Raw genomic sequence first — 27,010 nt, forward strand, 5'->3', positions numbered from 1 at the left:
TACAAGATGGCAGCTGTTTAGTGGATATCAGAATAGCCTTCACGTTTTCATGGCAGGGTTGCCAGATTTAGGAAATAAATTTACAGCATGCCCAGTAAAAGTTGAATTTCAGATATACAGCATTTTTTTTTAGTGTAATTGTGTCCCATGCAGTACTTGGGATATGCTGGTATGAAAAGTTATTTGCTGTGTTTTTGAAATTCAACTTTATCTGGGTGTGCTCTTTTATCTGGCAGCTCTACTTCGTGCATTTTTGCGTGATGTAATAACTTGGATACATGTTGTACTTAGAATATTATGTATATATGATTAGTTCCTAAAAAGTGACTGGCCTCACAAATAAACCCTTGAGTGCATGAAATTTTGAGCTCCTTAAAAGGCAACTGCAGTTGAGCTGGCAAATCACATATGCCAGATTTCCAGACTGAGTTGAGTCGGCTATCATGAGGCAGGAACTTGAAGTTACATCATCTAGAATTTCCTGGTACCCTTTTTTTCCTCCGTCGCTTTAATGACTCTTTATTTGTAAGTTAGAAATTTGGGCTAAGCAATCCCTTCAAAAAGCCATCTTTCCTTTATTCATTGAAAAAGACAGAAATCTTTAGTCTTAAGCAATACAGACTGGTCTATATGAGATTGTATTTGTGCATGTAGAAAGAAAAAGTAAGAATTTTATAAAGCCTTCTACCTTGCTTTGTCTTTTATTCGGCCAGTATTTCCTTTTGTGTATTCTACAAGAAGACCGGAGAACCATACATGATAGTAGTAAAGATCTCTCCCGTCCCCTGTTAGATACTTTCTGTCATATCTTTTGACACACTTGATTCAACTAACACCCCCTTGTAAGGGCAAGTGGTTATTCCTAATTTTGTAAGTTAGAAATTCTCCAAATCGAACAGTGTATTTGTCTCTTTCTCAAAGGATGCAAGAATTGTCTTCTTATAAAGTCTTAAGAATGGTCTCATTAACCATCTGTTATTGAATGAGTAGATTCCTGTGTAGGCCCTTCTGTTCTCAGGGCGGTCATTCCACCTTCCCCTGAGTCTCTGGTCCATGACCCCTGGAAGAGATTACTTGAAAGCACATTCATAATTTTGCTCCACATTCATGATTTGGCTTAAACAAAATTAAGAATTATTATTTGAGCCTTTTTAATAGTTTGCTGCAGGGTTTGGCCCACTTTTTCTGTAAAGGGCGAGATGGTAAATAACATGCTTTGCAGACATACAGTCTCTGATGCATACTCTCTTACAACCCTTTAAAAATGTGACAACCATTTTTAGCTTGTGAGCTGTACCAAAGCCGGCCATGGGCTGGCAGTAGTTTTCCTGAGTGTTTGTCCTTAGAAACATATTACATGGGGAGTTCTGTGGGTTCTGAAATTTACCCATTATTTTCGATATACATAGAAGTGGGAATGAATACTTAGCAATAAAAATATGTGACAAGCTGTGGGCACTCTAATATCCTGGAGGACATTGTCTCTCTCCCTGCCCCCCTTCCCCTCTGGCAGTTATTCATATTTTTAAAAGGAGAATGTTGTAATTTCTTGTTAAAATTTTGGATTTTGTGTTTATGCTAAACAAAATGTCATTCTGATGGGTTTCTTTTGTCAGGTATGTAGGAGCAAGTGGTCATATAGCAAATTCATGCCCAAAGGCGGGAGAAAGCAAGACAGGACACAGTTTGTCTTCTGTTTGAATTTATTTATTTATGACATTGAGGATTTGGTGAAATTTTAGTATAACAGAACATCCTAGCCAGTTTTTCTATCTTTCTGAGCCATCAATTCTTAAGAAACTGCATAAGCATTTTATTTTGAAACCTTAAATGGGGAGGGATGTTACATTCACATAAGAATGTAACTCAGTAGGAGGTTTGCCCTTTGATTTGCTTTATCTTTTTGCTGATTTTCTTCGAAAGATTATGCTTGGTGTTCCTCCAGATTGCAATGGTAACAACAGGCAGGCTCCCAAAAGCACCTAAGGGGAGAGACATCCCATGAGAATCCATCATACATTTCATACCTTTCCAGCTGCTGCTCTTAGTGATTGCTGTAAAGCCATTCAGGCACTCCTTATCTTTTATTATACAAGGAAATTGGGGTATTTCCCGTCCCTTTTTTTCCCTTCAGACTTTTACAAATGATTTTTGGGCCCGAATGTGATTGTGAATAGACAGACATAGCTTCTAAGAAAGCCGTTGGGACCCGCTGAATTGTGACTGTCAGACAAAGGCATTTTGTTTAGAAGGCTTGTCCCAAAGTGGTGTTGGAGTCTGAAAGAGGGGCCGCCAGCGTCTCGTTCTTTCTGCTGTGAACTAATAGGAAAGCTGATGTTTGCTGAGTGGATGGCTGTACTCACTGTCCAAACAGATCTGTTTGCCAACTGTGAACATATTGCTGCCTCTGTGAGGCACTCCATCATGCCTTGAATGGATCCTCTTGTGTTCAGAATTTTCTGACTCAAAGCGAGGGAGAGAGAAATATTTCTTTCAGACTTCAGCATTCACTGTAGCATCCATAGTCTCATCAGACCTTTAGAAACCAAGCATGCACCGGAGACGCTTCTTAAGGAGAGTGAGAAAAGAGCAGAGAAAAAGGAATAAAGAGACAGCCCCATTGAAATGCCTTTATTCTGACCACTTGTGGCCAAGTTTTCGTAAATAAACCAGGCTGCCTTGGCAAATAGAATTGTGAGAATATTTTTTATTTCTCCTGAGCAAAATAGAACTCTGAGTTTCCAACTCATGGTCCATTTCTGTGCATTTATACATACAAGCACAGACAAAAATAAAAGCATATAATACATTTATAATGTGTTACTAGATGGGTGACAGAGTTTTATTCCACCTGGATAATCCCTTAAGAAAAGGCTAATTGATACATATGAAGGAGTTTTGATTACTTTATAAACTGTCTCTTAGTTTTAGAGTTACAAACTTATTGTATATGAAAGGGTGAAAGTAAAGTGGTTTTTTTGTTGTTGCTGTCAGTTTAGTCCCTTTCTATAAGTTGACAGTAATAGCACTTTCTGGCAAAGTCTAGTATTCGCTGCATGAACTAAGGACAGAGCTCATGGAAAAGATGTAGCATTCCTTGCAATTACCCATTGTTTTGTGTGTTAAATTTCAGAAACCTTGGTTGACTGGGTGGAAAAACAACATTGCTGATAATGAAACTCAGTGAGCACATGGCATGCACAGGACACTTACCCATTCTCGTCTGTGTTGCTTATTGAGTACATGTTGAACACTGAACAGCTTCACTTGGCATTGTGGTGGAAATGGAGAGAGACGGGAAGGACAGAATGCTTTTGTGAGTGGAAAGGTAGATGTCTGTGCAGTTCTGTGCAGCAGTAAACTGTTGCCTGGCCTTAGTCAGTGAGAACTCAGTGTTGATTTGCCTACCTGGAGTAAATGATTTTTTTGGCATATATAACCCATAAAAGTTTTAAACCAGAATTACCCTCCCCCCTCCAGGCTACAGTATTTACCATTTGGTTGTCTGGATATTCTTATCCAGGACTAACTGTACTCATGGAAAAGTCTAGTTCTTTAAACTTACTGGTTAAAACTGAAATATAACAGGAATAGCAGGGACATTTGGGGTAGGAGAGGGCCTGGCAACCATGGCTGCCATTGATGTAATAGTAATGATCTCAGCTAGCCCAGCTGGGAGGCCAGCCATGTGCCAGGTACTCTTCTAAGTATTTTATATATGTTAACTAATTTCTTCCTCAGACAATCTTGTGAAATTGTTACTGTTACTTTCTTCATTTTATAGGTGAGGAAACCAAGGCACAGAGAAAGGTTTATTAACATGCCTAGGATCTCACAACTAGTCATTTGTGGAGTGTGGAATTGAATTTAGAGGAGGATGGCCCCAGTATCTGCCACAATTACTACAGCACTACGGTTGGCGAGGGAAGAAACCTGCATTCTCCTTGTAGAGTTTTCTATTTATCTTTTCTTCATTTCTTGGAGTGTGTGTATCATATCATATGGTTTTGGAAAAGTGTCTGAAGGTCATCAAAATCTAAGTACTAGGAGGCTAAGATCAGAAAGATAATGCATTCTGTAGGTAAAGAAATTTGCTCCTCTTTGTTTTTATCACAGAAAGAAGTTCCACATTTAATTAATTCCTGGTTATTATTATTATAAATTGGTTGAATTACATTGTGGTCTAGTAGATAGGGCTGGGTAATACATTTTGTTCAGAACTTAATTGAGAGCTTGATTTTAAACTTAAAGTCAACCAACCATTATGAGGTATCTTAGTATAAAATCAGGATTTTATATGTAGTTAGATGCTAATATAAAAATATTCAATCGTATTTCTTTATGATGATAGATTGAGCAGGGATATGTGTATATGTAAAGCTTGGAAGCAACGTTTTTACAACCATAGGGTAATAGTACTATTGCCTAGTGTAAGTAGCTTTTCTCAAGAGACTGTAGGGATGATTGAAATTGGCCAGTTTCAGATGATTTTTATAGGAGTTATGTTTATTGCAGCTCATTAATGCCATGTTTAATAGTTACTGGTTATCTGAAATGTTGCCCTGAGTGGAAAGGGGGTCATATGGTTCCATTGCTAGAGGATTGGACCTAAAATGGTTTTGCATGAATAACGTTAAGTTTGTAACTTATTTCTTGGGATCCTGTCTCAAAGAAAGTGTACTTGAAAGGCCAGGCGCGGTAGCTTATGCCTGTAATCCCAGCACTTTGGGAGGCCAAGGCTAGTGGATCACCTGAGCTCAGGAGTTTGAGACCAGCTTGGCCAACATGGCAAAACCCTGTCTCTACTAAAAATACAAAAATTATCTGGGGGTGGTGGCGGGCACCTGTAATCCCAGCTACCCAGGAAGCTGAGGCAGGAGAATCGTGTGAATCCAGAAGGCGGAGGTTGCGAGGAGCCAAGACTGCACCATTGCAACAAGAGTGAAACTCCATCTCAAAAAAAAAAAAAAAGAAAGTATATTCTGGAGACTATTTTTTGGAAAGTGAGTTATAAAAAAAATAAAAATAGGTCACACTTTATTGTGATGTTTTATGCAGTTTGTATAAACACTGACTGAACTTAAAATTTTTGCACATGGTATTGAACACATGAAACCTATCAAGATGTTTTAGTATGTTGGGTTTGCTATAAAACTAAAGTTTATTCAGGTTTCTTCTTTTGAGAGAGAGATTATGACAAAAGAATAGCTTGGCTTTCTGCCCCAAGAATCTTTGTTTTGGCCTTTTTTCCTTTGTTTTACTTATTTTGTATGTATTGGACCTGTTTTTGCCTATTTTGAACCTGTTTTGGAGGGGCTACCAAACTGCCAAACCAAAGAGCTCATCACAGAAGAGGCGACTTCACACCCAGAGAATTCGTAGTCCCAACTTTCTGCATGACACCTAAGATCACTACCTTAATTTTTTTATCTGCTAGTCAGTAATTTTCAACAGTCTTTTCTGCTTGGTTTAGGTTTAGTCTGTAAAAGGGAAGCAGGATATTAATTTGCATGAAAACCTGGAGAAATTAGAAAACTTCTGTTGGGTATTACTTTTGCCTGATACCTACTCAAAATTAGAAACAGAAATACCTTGTATTATTAGCACTTTCTCCACAATCATTAAGATTAAAAATACAGTGAGTATCAAATAAATAACACAGTTTACAAGGAAAAAAGTTACCAAAGCACCCTGTGGATCAGATTTGACTACTTGCTGCTTTTGTGAACCTGTGCTTCACTCTGTGTTTCTGTTTGGTAAGTTTTGATAGGCTACTTCTCCAGATACATAAAACATTAATAACTTAGTAAATAGGCCGAGGTTTTATTGAGGTTTACATGGGTTCAGGAGGGAGGACAGGTTTGCTGACTGGTCCATGGGTGGCCATGGGCGGGGCCTGGAAAAAGCACCATCGAATTGGCCAAAAGGCATCAAGGAGGTTCTCACTCCCAGTAGCAGTGGCTCACACCTGTAATCCCAGCACTTTGGGAGGCCTAGGTGGGTGGATCACTTGAGGTCAGGAGTTCGAAACCAGCCTGACCAACATGGTGAAACCCCATGTCTACTAAAAATACAAAATTAGCTGGGCATGGTGGCACACGCCTGTAATCCCAGCTACTTGGGAGGCTGAGGCAGGAGAATCACTTGAATCTGGGAGAAGGAGGTTACAGTGAGCCGAGATTGCACCACTGCACTCCAGCCTGGGCAAGAAGAGCAAAACTCCATCTCAAAAAATAAAAAAAAGATAATTTAGTAAAATTAAAGGGTTGAAGTGTAGCTTAATAAAACCTTAGCCTTAGCAATGCTTTCCCCAGTCTTTAGAGGGAAGATTTGTTTTTAATTTCCTTGTAAATTTCATTCTATAAAGCCCATGCTGGACAGCAGATTTGGTGATTAAGATCTGAACCTTTATTTTTTTCTTTCCTATAGTTGACATTAGTAAGAATATAATATATTGTGATATGAGCACCTGGGAAAGAAAAACCAAAGGTGTGATGAAGCACAAATTAAAGGAATCTGACATTTTCCCCCAACTCCTGGGGAACAATAGTAGTTTGAACTTTAATTTACTGTGCAGTTAGAGCAATTTAATAGATTAGGTGGACATGCTGTGTACTGTCAGAAATGGCTTTTTCAAAACATGAATAATAATACATATGTTTATTTTGAGCCCTTCTCATATAGCCTTCTCCCAGAGGGTGAGCAGGTTAGGGGGCATGAGTATACAGAGAACAAATGGAGAAGATAGAATGTGTAGTTTTAGTGGACAGTATGGTTTATTTTTATTATTTATTTTTAAAGTTGGTATATAATCATTGTACATATTGTTGGAGTACATGTGGTATTTTGATACCTGTATACCATGTGTAATGATCAAATCCAGTTCCTGTTGAGTTATCATCACACAGGATCCTTCAGGTGTCGCTTCACCAGCCAGAAACCTCTGGCCGGCGGCGCCTCTGCTTGAGTTTTGCTCGTGCCTTCTGGGCTTCTTCTGCCCACTTGGCCTGGCAGGCTGTGCTCAGCTTGCACCACCTGGTGCACCCTTGGCCAGGATCCTCTCCTGCCAAGGGTGCACCAGGCACGGAGCGGTGAGGGGCGTCTAAGTGATTGAGCACAGGGTCCGGCCACTGTGCACAGCTAGGCATTCTGGCTGCTGCGGTGGGGTGGACAGCTCCATGCACCAGCACAGGTGCTGGCTCCGTGCAAGGCTGTGGCTGGACCAGACATACCACGAGCTGCGGGTACCAGTGTCTGGATGAGGGGAAACACAGTGGCGCCTGAAAGCTCGGAGATGCCAGGAACCACAGAGCCCCAAAGAGAGTGTTACAGCGTGTCACAGCCCTGGCTCGGGGAGCCCTGAGTTCTGGACTCTCAGTAGGGCCACAGCTCTTCTCTCCTCATTGCCTACAGTGCACAGTGAGTGGGGGTGAGGGTGGGGGTCGTGTTTCAGCCTGTTTGTGTTACAGCTCTTTCAGTCATGCTTGCCTCTGGCTCCTGGGCTGGTCCAGCACCACCACTGCTTCCTGTTGCGTGAGGCGGCTGCCTAGTGCTGGCAGAGGGCGGGAGGGCTATAGTGTTACAGCCCCTTTAGCTGCCGCCCACAGCTGGGCAAGCTGGCCCGGAAAGTGTTACAGCTCCTTTCGTTCCTGCTGTTTGGTAGGTCTCAAGTTTTTCTTCCACGTCCAGGAAGAATTAAGTTACACGGGCAATTGGAGGGTGAGCAAGGTGGAGAGGAGCTTTATTGAGCAGCAAAACAGCTCTCAGTGGAGAGGAGACCCAAAGTGGTTAGCACCTATCCACAGACAGGTGACGAGTCGCTGAGTCTGGGGGTTTTTATGGGCTCAGAAGGTAGGGCATGTGTGCTGATTGGTCCATGGGCGGCCACGGGTGGGCCTGAAAAAACAACCATCCGATTACCCGAAAGGCATCAAGGAAGTTCTCACTCCCAGTAGCCGACTCCACCCAGAACTGGCAGCCTCGACCATAGGGTTCAGGCCCTCCCTGGCTTAAAGGTGGAGTTTCACCAGGGACCCACCCCTTCCTGCCTAGGAAACTGTCTGCCTCCCACCACTATCAATATGCCATCCATGGCGCCCAGGCTGTCCGGCCCAAGGGGCACTTGCAGGCCCGCACCAAACCGCCCTCAGCCCCTTGGCCTCCTTCCCATGCTCATTGGTGCCCCATGTCTGGAGGGAGTCCAGGCAGCAGGGGGCTGACATGTCAGTGCTGCCCCGAGCACACACACATCCGGCTGGCTCGCAACAGTGCCCAGGCTCAGCCACAACTGTTTTCCACACTTGAGTGGGTGCCAGGGACAGGGAGAGCCCAGGGAGTGGGAGCAGGCACTTCTGAGTCTGCGGGAGCGCAGGGATGCCTGGGTCTAGAGCTGCAGCTGGGTGGCTGCAGCTGTGCCCGGGGGCGCAGGCTCCCACCCTGCCAACTTGGTAGGGCACAGGGCTCCCACTGGGATCACCTGTTCCCAGCCCCCACCAGCTCCACGAAGCCGCCCCCCATTCCTCCATGCAGCTGGCATCCTTGCAGTGGCCGCTCCACGTGAGCTACCACTGCTATCATTATGACATGTTTTGATAAAACAGATCACTGGATTTTGCTTAAGAGTTCTGCATTTTTCCTTAATTTTCTTTTTTTGTTTTCCTTTTTTCTTTTGAAATGGGGTCTATGTCACTCAGGCTGGAGTGCAGTGGCAAAATCATAGTCCTGGGCCCACACAATCCTTCCGATCCTTCCACTTCAGCCTCCCAAGTATGCTGGGACTACAAGTGTGTGACATCATGTCTAGCTAATTTTTTATGTTTTAAACCTTTTTAGAGATGAGAATCTCACTTCTTTTTTTGCCCAGGCTGTTCTCAAACTCCTGACATCAAGTAATCCTCCCTCTTCAGCCTCCCAAGTGTCTGAGATTACAGGTGTGAGTCACCATGCCTGGCAAAATCTGCACTTTTGTAGTATTTTGTTTTAGTTACACTTTTCAGCCAAGTGCAAAAAAGTGAAAAGATTTGCACATGAATATGCAAACAGGTATGACTGTTGAGAAGAATAAGCTAAGCCTTTAGGGAAGAAAATATTCTTTTTTCTGGCTCAAGTGAATTAGCTCAGCTTAGAAGTTACTTGCTTTTTGGATGTGTTACTCGGATGTGTTACCCATATATAGAATCATTAAATCATTATTTTTATACACATTCTTAGTGAGTTGAGATTTTGCTGCTGACACATTTGCAAAAGTTGGGATTGAAAATTAGAATTTCTTGTTCAATGCTTTACTACTCTGCTGTTCCAGAAACCTTTAAGTTAAAGTAACAGATTAAAATATTTCATATGAAGAGAACTTTATGATTTCATATGACAATATACACACACTGAAAAACATATAACTGTTTAAATATTTTAATGATTACAAATAGTATAACGTAAAAATGACTCATAAATGTAAAAACGTGGGTTTTTAAGTAGTGAGTACAATGCTGATTGGAATACTAGGGATCTCAATAACCTAGTATAATTCAGGATGAAGAAACAGAAATCATGACCTTCTTCAGGTTTGAACTTGGTGGGACCCTGTTTGCAGGCTCTGCCTGTCTCTGCAGTGGGTTGAGTTCCTCATTGGTCCACTGACCCTGGTGTAGGGAAGAGGTTGACTGGACTTATTTCTGAATTTGACTGTCAGTAGCCCAGGGTTAGAATGATTTCCCACACCTTGGACATACAGAAAATGATAAAATATAATGTTTTTAGAACCTGATTTTGCAAAGGGGCATAGATAAGGTAGATTGTTAGAAGGACCCAAGGGGAATGGTTGGAAGGCATGTCATAGAAGGAGAAGATAAAGAAAGCCCAGATGATTTTTGAAAGTAGAAGAGGAGTGCTGATGGGATTCAACTGCCTAAGTCTGTATCTAAATCTTGTTTTATGGAATTGAGGTTACATTTTGTTTGTATGGCTATTAAGAACAGAATTCAGATTTCTGCCTTTGAAAGAGGGGAAACCCTTTACCAATTAGGATTCTTAAGAAATGGAATTTCCTGCATTTTGAGATAGTAGACTGTACATTGAAGTATTCTGCTACTTGCTACAAATTTTGTTCAAAAGTTCAAGCATTAAATGGGGAATTGGTCTGAATGACCATTAAGATCCCCAAGAGAATTCCAATTCTGTGATCTTAGCTGTCAATTAAAGATGTTTATAAATGTTTTATCAACTGTTCTACCTACTTCCTTATTCTTAGATGTATACTATTTCATATTAAACTATCACCAGAGGCCATTAATCATATGAATAAACAGCAATAATTGCATAGACTGATTCTTCATAGAGTGCTTATTATCCTATATTATATAAAATCCTGTGATCATTTTGTTGTTGCCATGGAAGTATAACAGTGGTTGCTTTATTATGATTAAAGCTGGGGGACTATTTTTAGCCAAATTATAGTCATCTTTGCCAGCTGAAGCATATTCAATTAAATATCCATTAATAGGATAAAGTTTATGGAACTCTGCTAATAACTCTTTTTCCCTCTTTTAAACATTGTGATGAAATTAAAACTTAGCTAATCGGACTCAAGGTAACTACAAATGAGATGTGTGTCAAGGATCTTGAATGAGCCTGTTTTTTTCTACCTTCTATTTATTTTTTACCACGTTCTTTCTAAGTCATTCTTCTGACTGGTCCATAGCACATCTGCATCAAAACCAGTGATCAGGGATGGCCTGAGGAAGTTGGGCTGCTTGTGGGGAAAAGCAGACTCTGAAGGCCTGGAAATCTACATTTTCAAAAAGGCCTAGAAATTTTGATGTGACAGACATTTGAGGATGATAGGAAGAATTTAGAAATTGTCAACTAACACCTGTTTTCTAGAATCTGCAAGCACAGACCTACGTGACACCAGTACCACCCAGCATATTACTCTAGAAGGAAGCACAGAAATTATCAGGTTTCTTCTCTTTTACTTTGTATCATGAACAATTAAATAACTTGCCCAGGGCCATACAGCCTGAGTCGCATGTCTCCACTGAGCCATTTTGTTTTGATGGGATTGGACTGAAGAGAAGAACTTTAAAAAATACTATTGGAAAGCTGAAATGGACCAGTGACCAGCCTCTGGATTCCTGTGATGATTTGTATCAGTTACCATTTTGAATATCATGCATATGCTACGGTCACAGATCTCTTAATGCATCACGAGGACAGTTGGAAAACAATTCAGTTGAGATTAATTGGGTCCATGTATTTTCTGGTTGCGGCTTTTCTGCCTTGTTTGTAGTTTACACACCAATCCGTCAAATTATTTCCTTCCTTTTTCTTTTTTTTCCATGTTAGGTATCTGTCTGGTTCCTCCCTTCTTTTTCAAAGAGAGGATCAGCTTTCTGCCCCAGATCCTTCTTTCTCCTTATCTGTTCTCCACTTGATTTTAGTAACATTTCTGTGCAGACAGCCTAACAGACCTGACCTCCGATCTGTAGCCAGGAAATTTTTACTCAAATACTTTGACAGTGTTTTACTCATCTAAAAGTGAATGTGATCCCTAGACAAGTATGAGGCTGAAGGTGCGTCTCATTGGACCTCAGGCCATGTGAGCATACGTACATGGGAACGTGGGATTCTTTTACAGGTAAAGTCACGGGGAAGACAAGTCATAAACCACAGTGGTTTCCTCAAAGGCAGTGATAGAGATAAGGTGATGAAGAAACTCCTATCTTACCAGTATTCACAGTTTTGTCTGAGTAGGGATGTCTGGAAAAGGGAGGAGTATAATCCTAGTTTTGCCTTGAAGGGATTTATGAGTTGCTCATATTTATATATAATGCGTATCATTTGTTTGTGCTCATACTCTTGCTTAACCGTTGATAGTACTATATGCCAAACTGCCTATTTTGATGTAGTCTTGTTTTTAATGATTGCCTGGTAATTTTGCCTTCTCCCCATTCTTACCTATCCTAATACGGCCTCGTTTTTTAGCCTTTCTAGATTAGCAAACCACAAAGGCTTAGTAGTTGTTTTGAGGAGCTAACTTTAAAATGTTCTTGTTGCTTTTTCAGCTCAGGATAAACAGCAGTGAATCAGCTAGGAGACCTTTCTGGTAGCCTGTTACCCCAAATGTAGACCCTCCATTTTGATTTGTCTCAGGCCCCCTTAGTAGTAGATGAAGGGTTGGTTTTTGAAAGTGAAATTGTAGCTTGTTTAGTAAAAATTGCTTGTTTCTGTGGAGGCAATGTGCCAAAATTAGAAGCGTCTATGGTGCAGCCATAAAGCAGTCTGGTGCCTCTTAAACAATAACTTTGTCAGTTCATTTTTATGGCTGAGAAAATAGCAGTCTAGGTGACCAACTTTCCCACAATTGCTTGGGGGTGTTTACTGACTGCCCTTGATCAGATGCCAAACACTTCAGAGGTAAGAGAGCCTAACCTATTTGTAGTTGTTGTTTACCCTCAGCCCTTAGGCTGCCCTTTGTTTTTCACTTACAAACAAAAGAGTAAAAGCAACAGGCTGGTCTGTAGGAACTCTCATTTACTTTCCGGGCCCCTTCTGTGTGGTTTAAGTAAGGCAGAGACTGGAACTATATATATATCAAACTAATCATCTCAGAGCCCATTATTAGGTCCCAGCTGCCGGACAACTTAGAGGATTTTTTATTAACAATCAAGACACTTTTGTAAAGTTAAGTTAATTTTAGGAGATTGCTGGTCCCTTCCAGCCTGACACTGGAGTGATGATGAGTGAGTGAGCAGCCTTCTAGATTGGCAAGAAAGTAGCATCAGGTAGATAAGCTATGACTCTGTATTTTATGGAATATTTGGTTCATTTTTTTTTTCCATTGAGCAGCCTTCTGGATTGGCGAGAAAGTGGCATCAGGTAGATAAACTATGACTCTGTGTTTTATGGAATATTTGGTTCATTTTTTTTCCATTTCCATAATCACTTTTGATTTTCCTTAGTAGTTCTAGTCCATACGTCCTGGACATTTCTCTCTTGCCTTTGGATTTTAAGTGCATGAGTTAAAAGAACTAATCTAGTAAACCACGTTAGGATGTTGTCAATAAAATGCCCTTACAGTGTTTTCAAAGACTTTGCTTTATGGCAAGCACTTTTGCAGGGGCAATGGAAGAGCCAACCCTGACAGTAGTTAAAAGGGATCCTCTGTGGTTTGCTTTGTAAGCCTCACTAAAGCAACAATAATTGAAATCCCTGAAATATATTGAGTAATGATATGTTGGTAAAGCAATACATGATTATTACTTGTCATACAGCTTTCAGGTTGGTGATGTTTTTCATGTTCTTTCATTTGTAACAGATGAATAATGTAAAACAGAGCCTGTGAGGAGTACAATGACATTTTGTTGTCTGGTTAATAATTTCAGCACTATTTGCAAAATTGCCCTGCTAGAGCATGACCTAGGAATTGTAAAGTGGAACACAAATAAGATAGGAAATGTGTATTTGCCCATGAGTTCTTCATGGACTTGTTATAAAAACACTTGTTTGCTGTCCTGTCTTTTGCTCACTCCTCTGTCCCCACTGTGAGAAGAGGTCCTTGTGGCCAGGCAAATGGGATGAAAGTGGGGGTACGTGGAGGAAGAGTAGACACGGTTTTATTCATCTGTGTTCCCTTTCGTAACTCTTCCTAAGAGCAGAGAAAGCTGGTGAGAGAATGACAGGCAACCCTGTTAAAAGACTGGGGGGCTGGGCGCGGTGGCTCACGCCTGTTATCCCAGCACTTTGGGAGGCCAAGGCGAGTGGATCACCTGAGGTCAAGAGTTCGAGACCAGCCTGACCAACATGGTGAAACCCTGTCTCTACTAAAAATACAAAAATTAGCTTGGCATGGTGGCAGACAGCTGTAATCCCAGCTACTCGGGAGGCTGAGGCAGGAGAATCGCTTAAACCCAGGAGGCAGAGGTTGCAGTGAGCCGGGATTGCGCCACTGCAGTCCAGCCTGGACTCAAGGCCAGTGTAGCGAATAAATTCTGCCTCGTTCCTGCTGAGACCTCCCTTAGTTGCTCTGCTTGCATCAACTTTTAATGAGCAATCTTTCTGATTCTTTTCTCTACAAAATGAGTAAACTTTAATATTATTCTTTAACATCTTAGTCCGCATTTTACCTCGGGGCATTTAAAATTTAAATAGCCTTGTTCTAATAAGCAGAATAGGGGGTAATTTTTTACCCTCAACAAGTTTGTCTAGAGGATACCACTAGGAGTTATGCTCACCTGTTCCTATTCACCTCTCCTGGGAACTCCGTATTGAGTTTGTTATTAGCTGAAATGCTAATAGATCCTCTTTACTCTGTGTGAGAAAGTCCGAGGGCCTCTTGGATGCCCTTCATGTGCCAAAGAGAAAACATGCTGGGATGGTTTGCTTTTAAAGGTTTTGAAATGAAGCACTGGATGCTCTGGTGATGCCTTTGTTTTAATTTTGCTGTTGATATTTGCAGGGACTTTACTTGTTAAATATCAGAAGCTTTTTCTCAGTATTATTGAGTTGTATTGGTATAATTCTTTAGGGCTTTAATGTTTACAGGGTCCTGGTTTAAGTATAAATAAGCATATCTTTGGATTACCTGCCATTCCAAACCTGACATTAAAGATCAAAACAAAGAAAGATGGGATCTTAGTATTCATTTAAAGAAGTTTAACTGGCTGGGCACAGTAACTCACACCTGTAATCTCTGCCCTTTGGGAGGCTGAGGTGGGAGGATCGCTTGAGGCCAGGAGTTCAAGGCCAGCCTGAGCAACATGGTGAGACCCATCTCTACAAAAAAATACGAAAACCAGCTGTGCATGTAGTGGCTTGCCTGTAGTTCCAGCTACTCAGGAGGCTGTGGTGAGAGGATCACTTGACCCCAGGAGGTTGAGGCTGCGTTGAGCTGTGATCATGCCATTGCACTGCAGCCTGGGTGGCAGAGCGAGACCCTGTCTCAAAATAAATAAATAAGTTGAAATGGTAAGGTAATCCTGAATGTTGTTTATTTGTAGACTAAGTAAATTATGTTTCAAATTGGAGCAAGGTGATAAAGTTTAACTTGAAGAGCAGAGTCCTGAGACCCTGGGAGATTCAGCTTCACCATCAGTCTGGATGTATGGAACCCACTGTTTTTTGTTTTTCCAAAGATAATTTCTTGGACCTTTTCTCAGAGGTCTTCTACCTAACTCTTCCATTATTTCTGTTGCTAGATCAGATTTTCACCAAATGTTCACGCTGCTTGAGTTGTCTGGGCTATATGCCTGACTCCATGCTGAGATACACAGAAACCTCAGGCCAAAAGCTGGGTCTCCCCTTCCCCCACATGGTTCTGTGCACCTGTGCATTACTCATTCCGCATGCCATTCTCTCCATAATTAAGAACAGAAATGCTTGTTCTCTTCAATGTCATTGTGTCCTTGGCATCCTGCACAAGGTCTGGCAGTTACATTGGGTTCAACAAAAGTTTGTTGAACTGAACAAAGCAACAACCAAGAGTTTTAAAAACTGGAGTTGAAGGTTATATTACAAGCCTGTCTCCTGGTACCTGATGTCTTTGACAGTCTTAAAGCTTGCATTTCTGTAGCCCTGAATTTAAATCAAGTTCTTTTTGAAACCATGTTAGTTCATCATGCCTGCTGTGAATGGATTCACCAACTTTCTGTACCATTCATTGCTAGTCACGGAATTTTGAATATTCTTCCCCCACCCACTCTAAGGATAATTGTTATTGTCCAGCTCCAGAGTTCCTTGCCTCTAATGAAAAAATTGCTGCTGCTTTATGCAGTAGTTTGTTGTTTATGTATGTGTTATAAAATCTTCTTTGTGACTTTCAGTTCCTTACATCATCTTGCACAATGAATGTTGATTGAATTTAATAAAACATAAGCTAACAAAAGTATAACATTATGTATTTACACAGTAAGTGTATAGGTTTTTCTTTTTTAAACCATTTAAGCCTAAAAACAACTTGATAAAATAGCTAATTGGGTAGATACCTCAATTTCAATGAAATTGAGGAGAATTGGGATTTAAGAAGCTTGTCTTATGTGAGAATTAAACCCCAGTCTTTCTATTCCTGGTGCCCTTAAAACAGCTAAGTAACAAAACAAGTTCAAAGAGGAATGTTTGAAAGAAAAGACTTGAATTTCAAATTGGCAAGACAGAATTGTTCACTAATGCTGGCCTTGTGATTTGAAATGGCCAAGTGAGAAGATGGTGGCTACCCTTATTTAAGAATTCTGTCAGCAACTCAGTTTTGGTTCTTGGTGGTGATATACGTTAAGATTTTAGCAGGAAAATTTAGTCATTGAGCAATTTGTTCTTTTGGTCACTTGCTCCTTTTAAAGACAATGACTGGGCCAGACTAGAAATTCTTGAAATAAAGCCAATGCCAGAGAAACGGAGAAGATCGACTTTCAGAAGAAAAAAAAAAAAGGGCTGGTCCTTTGATTTAGAGCTGTCTGAGGACATTCTGAAAGCTGGCATACTTTCCAAGATTTCCTAGAAATTGGGGAAACAGGACAGGTAATTTTGGGAGACACAGAGGACTACGGTTGGGGGGAGTAGACAACTATGACAAAGCAGCCACCCTTCCCTTGTTCTTTTTATTTTCTTATTTTTTAATAACCATAATTAGATTATCGTGAAGATACTACATTTTCAAGAGGAGGATATTCTTGCCAAGCTATAAGATGGAAAGATACTTTAGGAGAAAGAATGTGAAGAGTGAAAAAACTCACTTGCTCATCTAAGAAACTGTGTAACTCATTTGGCCTCTGTGCTGAGTGGTTACACTGTGTTAACCTCTTTGTTCACTTGGTATTTTTCTTCTACTGGGGCGGTGTTAAAGTTGTTAAGATACTATTCGTCAAGGCACAGTGCTAGGTACTTTATATGCATTACATCTTCCAGTCCTGATACAACCCTTGAAATTAGCAGCTGTCATCCCTTTTGGTAGGCCAGTATAGTGTTGATCAGAGAGTTTTAAGTAATTTGCCCCAAGGTCATGCTAGAAAGTGATGGAGTCCAGGTGCAAACTCAAGCCTCTTTAGCACCTTCCTGCCCTGTTTCCTCTCTGGCTGGATGCCTTTGGGAAGAAGTAGTCATAGGTTGGAGAGACCGGTATGCCTTCCATCATTTTACCTGAGCCAGAGGAAGTGCCATCAGTACCTAGCCTCTGTGTGAAAATAACACCTTGAAAGAAGATGAGTTTGCCAGCAGCAGTTTAAGGAACAAGAGACCTTACTTTCAAAGGAAAGTGAAATTAGAAAAACAAGAAGAACAGAATTCTTGTCCCTGTTGTTCCATCTCTTGCCTGCTCTTTCCTGGGCTGGTCAGCTTGCTTCTGGGCCTCAGTCTGTTTATTTGTAAAACTGTGAGACTTCTACTATATCCTAAGGGCCTTTGACCTCCTCAGTTCTGCAATTACTAACGTTTCCACAAGATAATAATCTTTTTAAATCTTGTAAAATTTAGACAGTGCCTGAAATGGCTCCTTGTGTTTATTTGTTTATATGTCCGTATCCCCATGCAGTTGCTTGTGGATAGACAATGCATCTCTTGGCCTTTGCATAGCACAGTGTCTAGAAATAGTGTCCTTACAAATATGAATGTATGTGGAATGAAAATGTGCTCTCAGAGATTTATACGCAGTTGCTGTTCCATAGCTTGTTAGTAACCCCAGTTTTACTATCTTATCTTTCTTTGGTTATTTGCATAATTTTTCCATTTTTTTTTTGTTAAGGTGAAATGCATAAAACATAAAATTAACTCATTTAGTAAATACACCTATTCCCAATGTTATGCAACCACCACCTCTGTTTCCAAAATGTTTTTCATCACCCCAAAAAGCTGTACCCATTGACCGGATGCTCCTCAGTCCTGCAAACCTTCCACCCACCCTCCTGCCTCAGCCTTTGGCAGCCACCAATCTGAGTTCTGTTTCTGTAGATTTATTTATTCTGAATATTTCATATAAGTGGAATCACACAATATGGGTGATCTTTTGGGTCTGATCCTAATGCTTTCAAGCTTTATCGGCATTGTAGCTTGTATTAGTGCTTCATTCCTTTTTGTGGTTGAGTAGTATTCTATGGTTTGTACACATTTTATCCATCCTTTTCCTGATGGACATTTCCGCTCTTTCTATCTTTTGAGTATTGTAAACATGAACACATGTACAGGCTGCTGTGAACATGCCTGTAGATGCGTTTGTTTATGTGTTTTCAGTTCTCTTGGATATATTACTTTCAATGGCAAAAAACACAATTACTTTTGCACCAACCTAATACAACTAAAAATGGAATTGGTGGGTCATAAGGTCATTTTACATTTAACTTTTTGAGGAAGTGCTACACTTTTCCACAGTTTCTGTTTTACTTCCTACCAGCAGTGTACAAGTTTCCAATTTCTCCACGACTTTGCCAACACTTGTTATTTTCTGTCTCTCTCTGTGTGTGTGTCTTTTAATAGTCATCCTAGTGTGTGTGAAGTGGTATCTCATCATGGTTTTGATTTGTATTTTCCTCATGACTAATGATGTTGAGCATCTTCTTATGTGTGTGCATGTGTTTGTGTGTTGGCTATTTACGTATTATCTTTGGAGAAATGTCTATTCAATTCCTTTAGCCATTTTTAAGTAGGGTTGTTTGTCTTTTTGTTGAGTTGTGAGCATTCTTCATATATTCTGGATACAAGTCCCTTATCAAATATGATTTGTAAATATTTTTCCCATTCTATAGGATGTGTTTTCATTTTCCTAGTAATGTCTTTTGATGCACAAATGTTTCTAATTTTGATGAAGTTCATTTTATCTATCTTTTGCTGCTTGTACTTTTGGTGTCTATAGATCTGTTGCCAAATGCAGTGTCATGAAGATTTACTTCTGTTTAAGAGTTTTATTTTTTTTAAGCTTCTATAAGTAGGTCGGTGATCCATTTTGAGTTGATTTTTGTATATGATATGAGATAGGGGTCCAAGTTCATTCTTTTTGCCTATTTGGAGTCCCTGGAATTTTGATAGGATTACATTGACTCTAGATCACTTTGAGTATTATTGCTAGCTTAATAATAAATCTTCCATGGCTGGGTATGGTGGCTCATGCCTGTAATCCCAGTACTTTGGAGGCCGAGGAGTATCACTTGAGCCCCAGGAGTTTGAGATCAGCCTGGGCAATATAGTGAGACTCTGGCTCTATTTAAAAATAAATAAATAAATAAATCCATGCTACTATTTAGCAATGTTTTGTAGTTTCAGTATACAAACCATTCACTCCATTGATTAAATTTATTCCTAGGTATTTTATTCTTTTGGATGCTGTTGTGATTGGAATTGTTTTCTTAATTTTCTGATTGTTCATTCCTGGTGTGTAGAAACACAATTGGCTTTTTTGTGCAGATATTATACCTTGCAGCTTTACTGAATTAGTGTGCTAGCTGTAGTAATTTTTTTGTGGGCTCTTTGAGATTTTCTATATGTCGGGATATGTCATATGTGAGTAGATAAGTTTTACTTCTTCCAATTTGGATGCCTTTCTTTTTCTTGCCTAATTGTTCTACCTAGAACTTCCAGTACAATGTTGAATCTCAGTGATGAAAGTGGGTATCCTTGTCTAGTTCCTGATATTGGTGGAAAGTCTGGTTCTTATAGTCTTCTGTCTCATGAAGTCAGAGCTTATCAAAACATGGTCCCTAGACAGCAGCATCCATACCACCTGGGACCTTGTTAGAAATACTCATTCTTGAGGGTTCCCTCTAAACTTTCTGATTCTGACACTGTGCGAAGTGGAGCCTAGCAATTTGTATTTTAAGAAACGCTCTAGATGATGTGGATGCACACTGAAGTTGAAGAACCACTGCAGGAGAATTCGAATTCTTTGAAGTTAGTGTCTGTGCTTTATTTTCTTTGTATTCCTTTTAGTTCCCTTGTGGGATTAATCAGTGTTGAATAATTAAAAAAAAAAAGAAAAGATATATGTCAAGGCTAACCAAAGTGCCTACATTATCTCTTAGCTTGTGTAAGAGTCTTGAGTCACCATGAATGATTAGAGATTCATCATTAGACATTTATGAGATTCATCAGAAGACCTCACATTTTGTATGCAGTCTTAGACCCATTGCAAACAGCTTAAATGTACTTGTATTTAGACCATTTGTTCTGATAATTACTTTCACCATTATTATCTGTTTACCTACTAGCTGTGGCCTTATGGCTACTTCTGCCAGCAAGAATTTCTGTTCCTCAGCTATTTAAAAAGACTGAAGGGTCACTTTTATAGGATATATTGGATTTTATCACATCATTATTTCATCTTTGCCTTATTTTCTCATTAGTTTTGTCTTGCTATGTTGTGATGTCAACTCCTTTACATCCTTTTTGAGCAAGATGATATTTAAATCAATTAGGAAAAATGTGATCTATTGCAATTAAGGGCTATTGTTGAAAAATAGCCATTTAGACACACAAGTACCAGTTTATAGACAAGCACAATAATTCTATGAATTCATTACCAGTTTATAGACAAGCACATGAATACTCAGATGATAAAAATACCATTTAAAAGTGCCTGAAATTATAGTATAATTGATTAGTTTATAACTGATTTTTTTCTAAGACTTGTTTAAATGATGATTTATACCCTGGATTCCCAGTTTCCACCACTTTCAGATTTCCAAACTTTATTTGTAATTCACCTAATCAGTCTAGTTCTGTCTGCTCCCAGAATGGGTGAATGTTGTGAAGATAGCATCTGAGATGTGTGAGCTCTAGGTCAGCAGTTCCCAACCTTTTTTGGCACCAGGGACCGGTTTCGTGGAAGACAATTTTTCCACGGATTGGGGGTGAGGGGGGCTGTTTCAGAATGAAACTGTTCCACCTCAGATCATAAGGCATTAGTTAGATTCTCATAAGGAGCACACAGCCTAGATCCCTCTTCACGTTAGGGTTCGCTGCTGATTAGGAATCTAATGCCACTGCCGATCTGACAGGAGGTGGAGCTCAGGCAGTAATGCTTGCTTCCCCACTGTTCATCTCCTGCTGTGCAGCCCATTTCCTAACTGGCCACAAACCAGTAGTGGTCCGTGGCCTGGGGACTGGGCACCCCTACTCTTGGGGATCTCTGGTAGCAGGGAAGAAACAGAGGATGAGGCAGAATGATCTTGCAGCCTTGGTGGAGGCTCAGGAGCTCTCCAAGAGCTTGTGTGGTCCTAAGAATACAATGTTGCTGGTCTTTCCTTTTGTCTCTTTGATGTGTGAATACTGTCATAGAATCATTGCATTAATTCCCATTGATTGAATAATCAAGCGGCTCTCCAACCATTCTGGTTCAAGGTTTAAGTAAATGAAAAGTCAATTCATTAACAATTGCTAGCAGACTTTTTGGAACTTTAGGAAGAGAAATTAGTGTTTTAATTAGGGAAAGATTACAATAATATTGGGCATTCTCAAACACAGTTGAGCAGAGATAGTAAACTCACAGATTGGGAAATAAATGTTTAGGAAGACAATAACTTCTTTTCGTACCACTATGGTGAATGAGATTTTATTTTGCTAGCTCCAGATTGCCTATAGGTGCAATGGTTTATTTCAGAAAAGAGAGGAACTTGGGGTTCTAAGGCAAGGTGGAGTTTTGGAAACTATTAGTGCATATTTTTAAATGTCTTTTGAAATAGTTTTGATGACAGTGACAAAAGGGGGGAGCAAGCATGTTAAAGTCATTTGGCTACTCTTGAAATCAAGACTGTGAAGAAAACCTTTTCTAGCTGTAAATCACATACTTGTCCTACATTCTTTAAAGCATTTTACACAGATGACTTTAACAGTTTTAGGGGTCATGCCTGGGGTTAAGAGACTTTGCATGGTATACGTTTTGGTGATTAAAAAGCAATACTTTATTGAGATGGTAGCACTTCTGTTCACACTCTGTACTGTGAAACATTTTATTTTTTACCTAATGAGGAAGGGTTGTTCCCTAAGTCAATGTTGTACCAAGTGTATACTTGTTGATTTTATGCTGCATGAGTATGGACTATTAAAAAGCTTTACTACTTGTAATAGTAACAAAAAAAAATTTAAAAAGCAACCAAAACTATCAATAAAATTATAAAAAGCATTGTAAAGAATAATGATAACTAGTAACGTTTTGATGAGTGATTATTGTGCCACGCACTGCTCGAAGCTCTTTTGCATGTAATTAATTTAATCTTTAAACCTGACCATATGAAGTAAGAATTGTCATTCTCACTTATGACTATTAGGAAGTAAGGTTCAGAAAGGCTAAGTGAATTGTTCAAGGTCATGCAACCAGTGTGAATAGTGAGCTGGGGAATAAAACCAGCCAGATCACACTCTTAACATCTGCTCCATTGAGCTGTGTACATCAACCCTTGAATTTCACAGATACTGCTGAGGATGGGGCAGACATCATTGTTTATGATTTACTTTTAATGAGTCAATTCAAATACAAATATTAAGTAAATACACAACTCTCTTGTTGGCTATGTCAAAAATGTTGAAGCTGACAAGAAAAATGGATTTGCAAACCAAAGCCTTCAGCAATTGGTGGATGTATTCGTTTAAATTGTACTTAAGAATTAAATGGGGTCATGCAATGATGAATTTTTATGCCATTCTCTTCTTTTGCTTTAAATTATTGCCAGTGTATTAGCATGTGAGAGACTGCTGTGTTTATTTTTTACAGTTACAGAGATGATTAGATAGTTTAGTGATTTGGTATATTATCCATGAATTTGGATTGAATGCTTGTCATTTGGAATGTTAGATAAATATTATACAAATTTTCTTCCCTGCTCCTGTTTTTTTTTTTTTTCCTATTTCACAGACTTGTTCATATGCTCATCAGTGTCCCTGTCGCTTTCCCCCTACTGAGTCTTCTCCTGTGAAGTGGTCATAACACTGGTTGTACTGTGAAGTGAAAGATGCATTGTATACACATTTAAATGCAGCACTGGATGGCAGGATCTGCCTTTTGCCAAATAAAGTGTTGTATTTCTCTTGGTTTTTGTTCCAGCTGAGCAATTTTCATTGCCAATAGCACAACATACATTAGGATAAAGCAAATAAACAATGCAAGGCACTTGGAGCCAGGAAGTCGCATCTCAGACTAGAAACACATAGTTTTCTATTGACATTTGAGAGGTGGGCTGCTAAATAGGCGAGTCAGCCACCAAATAGAAAACCAGTGGCCATGAGGTTCTTGCACTTGTAGGGAAGCCATTTATTTAATCGTTAGATCTTTGTAATTAAATATTAACTCAAAACTATGTCTTAGGTAACTGTTAACCTTGCCATTTGTTGTTTGCCTTAGACATGTAATTAACATTCATTGAATTTAATTTGTTGTTGTTTTTCACGTCTTTTATTAACTCATACACAATTACTTGTCTTCTGCTTTTAAAAACTTTTTTGGGAAGACAGGGTCTCGCTGTGTGCGCAGGCTGGAGTGTGGTGGCTTGACGTTGACTCACTGCAGCCTCAACCTCCTAGGCTCAAGCCATCCTCCCACCTGAGCCTTCCAAGTAGCTAGGAGCACAGGCATGCACCACCATGCCTAGCTAATTTTTTATTTTTTTTAGAGATTGGATCTCGCTATGTTGCCCAGGCTGGTCTCAAACTCCTGGGCTCAAGTGAGCCACAGTGCCGAGCCTTGTCTTCTGGTTTGTTGAAGCAGTAAGTCAGACAATATTCGCCACAATGATGTCTGTCAAGTGTTTTTGGCCGGCCATAAAAACTCCAGCACCACATTCATCTGCTAATGAAGGCCACTCATTTTGCTGTTGTCATCCACCTTACTGTATCTCAGGACATCCAGCTTAATCTTTTTCTATTATGTTAATTCTTCTTGGGAGTAGTATGACTACTCCTGTGAAGTCCCAACAGAAGATGAAGAGCGGACTCCTTTTGAATGTGTAGTTAGACAGAGTATGTTCATCTTTCGGTTGCTTGCCAGCAAAGATCAGTCTCTGTTGATCAGGAGAAATTCATTCTTTATTCTGGATCTCGGCCTTTGGATTTTCTGTTGTGTCCAAGGGTTCAACCTTGAGAGTGGTGCTTTTCCTGTAAGGACTTTTATGAAAATCTGCCTTTTGGTTGTGGTTCCATCCCAGATGGTGGATCAGAAAACTGAATTTCCTATTTTGAAACAAATTTCTTTGATAATTTAATGCTTTACTTTGAAATAATCCAAGTAAATTTGGCATACATACTTTTAATAGTTCCTTATTTTAAAATATGATCTAGACCTGGCGTGGTGGCTCACACCTGTAATCTCAGCACTTTGGGAGGCCGAGGAGGGTGGATCACGAGGTCAGGAGTTCGAGACCAGCCTGGCCAACACGGTGAAACCCTGTCTCTACTAAAAATACAAAAATTAGCTGGGCGTGGTGGCGGGCACCTCTAATCCCAGCTACTCGGGGGGCTGAGGCAGGAGAATCACTTGAACCTGGGAGGCAGAGGTTGTAGTGAGCTGAGATCACACCATTGCACTCCAGCCTTGGTGACAAGAGCGAAACTCCATCTCAAAAAAAAAAAAAAAAAAAAAAAAATCCGTTTTTTCCCCCTGCGTTATTCAGTTGGTTTGGAATAATTTAAGGATTTCTTCTATTTCAAATTATGGCATATTACAGTAATTTATTAAAAACAATAATCTAACTGAAAATCATAAACACAAAGTCTATAGGAGCTGTTTAAACCAGAATATAAAATAATTTTATAATCGATTTGTTTAAATATTGATTAATTATACATTCTTTTAAAGGCCAAATAAAAAGAAAGAAACTTTTTGCCCCACTCTGTTAGACTACTATTAACTGAGCAATCTTGGTTTATGGAACTTGAGGTTTTGGGAATCATTAAGTATTTTTAAAGATACTTACAGTTTTGGGTTTTTTGTTTGTTTTCTTTGAGTTGTATAGCTGGAGAATTCCTTTTCATTCATGATTTCAGGTTTAGCTTTAAGGCAATATGTACCAACTTTTGAAGAGAAAATTGTCAAAGTGATTAATTATCTTCAGTTTGGATAGTATATTAAAAACATTAATTATTTTGAATAATGCATATTTCTTCAGCTATTAACATCTGACTCATCTCTTTTAGGACCTGCTGAAGTTCCCATGATGTCACCCAATGGATCCATTCCTCCCATTCATGTGCCTCCAGGTTATATCTCACAGGTAATCCATTTGATGGACTTCTCTACTCACTATGGACACTATCATTGCTCCAACATAATATATGTTGAGGCTTCAAAGCCATGTTTCAGGAGTTAATTTAGGTACCGTAGTGCTAGGTGTGCCATCATTTTGTGGCACCACGTGGCGCTTCTTGTGTCTTGCCACTTGACCTACCAGAGAGCCAGAGAAAAGGAAACACAGAAGGCCTACTAGACTGTCCTCTGCCAAGTGGGGTTTTTATATTTGATTGTTTGGTTGTGATTTCTTTATGGAGTCTCCTGCTTTAGAAATTTCCTTCCACCTGTAATACAACTTTCTATAAAAATTCATAGAAACTTTCAAGAAAATTCATAGATTTAGTTAGTTAACATATTAAAGGAGACATAGCTCACATAAACAGGGCCTGCCTTCTGTTACAGAGGGAAAAAAAATGGAGTTCAGTTGCTCCACGATGTGGCACAACCTGGGCTTGGTGAGTTACTGAGTATGATGTGAGAACTTGGCTGTTTGCACTTAAATTTCTCTGAGGTTTGGTTTTCTAAGTAAAATGATGGTAATAGCAATCTCAGAGAAATATTGGAAGGGTAAAAAAGCTTTAAAGGATGAAGTTATGTTCCTGTGCGTGAATAAGGGATAAAATGTTTTGCATGGCTGGAACATTGTGGACATCTGTATATACTTTAGTTTTTGTCCTAGCCTCAGCACAATATGCAAATCTTCTGTTTCTGCATAGCTACCTTTCCAAATACCTAACAAACTGTTTTTCTATCTTTCTGCGTTTTTGGTTCTTCCTACTTAGCATAAAAGGAAAAATATTTACATTTTTACTATCCAGAGATGATAATCACTCTGCTAACATTTTTTTTATTATATCCTTCCAGATGGATTTTTCTTTCCTCTATTCTTTCTCTGTCTCTCAGCCTCTGCTTTTAAAGTGGTTTAAAATATGTAATTTTCAGTTTTTAATGATTCTGCTAGGGCGAAAAATTGGCAGCTACATAGGAAAGTTGCTGAAGCGGAGGCAGGAATCAAAGATTTATCCTTCTCTGATATAAAAACTTACCAATTTTTTCAAGTGTAAGGCATATTGCAGCCACTATAATTTCATTTTTTTTCCATCTTTTTTTTATGTGAGCCAATTTGACTTTATTTATTTCTTACTTACTTACTTACATAGCCAGATTGCTGGCCAGTTTTCCTACTGTTGCAAATAAATGACTTATTTTACACAAGTCTTTGTAAGTAAGAATCACTGGAGGGAGAAAGGGGTGTAGAACAGGCTCTTCCAGCAGGGACACCAGATGATGGATCACATTCACATCAGCAGTCAGTTAACAGAAAAGAGCAAGGAATGTAGAATTCCATTATGTCTCCTGCTCATTTATTTTGAGGAAGCATTTCATTTCGTTGAATAGAGTACAGTTCTCACCATTGTGACAGCAAAAATAACACCTCCTTTTATGCTAAAGGTCCATTTAAGAAATACCAGTTAAAAATTGAACATTCTAATGGAGAGAAGCTTCAGTGTGCTTTTTCTTACTAGTATGATTGCTGTGATTATATTAAATGCAAAAATATTTATTGCATGTACTAGGAAAAGTGGAGAATTTTTGACTTGGATATAGTTGGGATTCTGGAAAACTTCTGTAGAAAATCCAAATAGAGTAAAAGTAGAGCGGTACACTCGCTTGTATGAAACTGATGATGGAAGCATGTTGACGCTCTTACCCGGCTGACAGGTATGGCAGAACATGCTAGACAATATTGGAAGAATAGTTAAAATGGAATAATTTGAATTGAAAAAGGGAAAGAAGCAGTTTGTAAGGCGTGTGAACGACTAA

At 39.5% G+C, this 27,010-nt stretch overlaps 1 protein-coding gene and 1 pseudogene across 1 annotated transcript in view; one reads left to right on the forward strand and one right to left on the reverse strand.

Moving 5' to 3' along the window:
* Positions 1-6,926: 6,926 nt before the first annotated feature.
* Positions 6,927-25,111, reverse strand: LOC116480105 (ubiquitin-ribosomal protein eS31 fusion protein-like; annotated as a pseudogene).
* The window catches only part of FNDC3B (fibronectin type III domain containing 3B), a 178,920-nt gene continuing 176,910 nt past the window's right edge, over positions 25,001-27,010 (forward strand). Inside the window, exon 1 of the mRNA XM_032174003.2 lies at positions 25,001-25,169. Coding sequence (XP_032029894.1) covers positions 25,110-25,169 — 60 coding nt within the window. The 5' untranslated portion in view covers positions 25,001-25,109. The remainder of the gene's footprint in view (positions 25,170-27,010) is intronic.

This window comes from Hylobates moloch, unplaced genomic scaffold (genome assembly GCF_009828535.3).
Source record: "Hylobates moloch isolate HMO894 unplaced genomic scaffold, HMol_V3 SCAFFOLD_13, whole genome shotgun sequence".
In the NCBI taxonomy this organism is placed as follows: Eukaryota; Metazoa; Chordata; class Mammalia; order Primates; family Hylobatidae; genus Hylobates; species Hylobates moloch.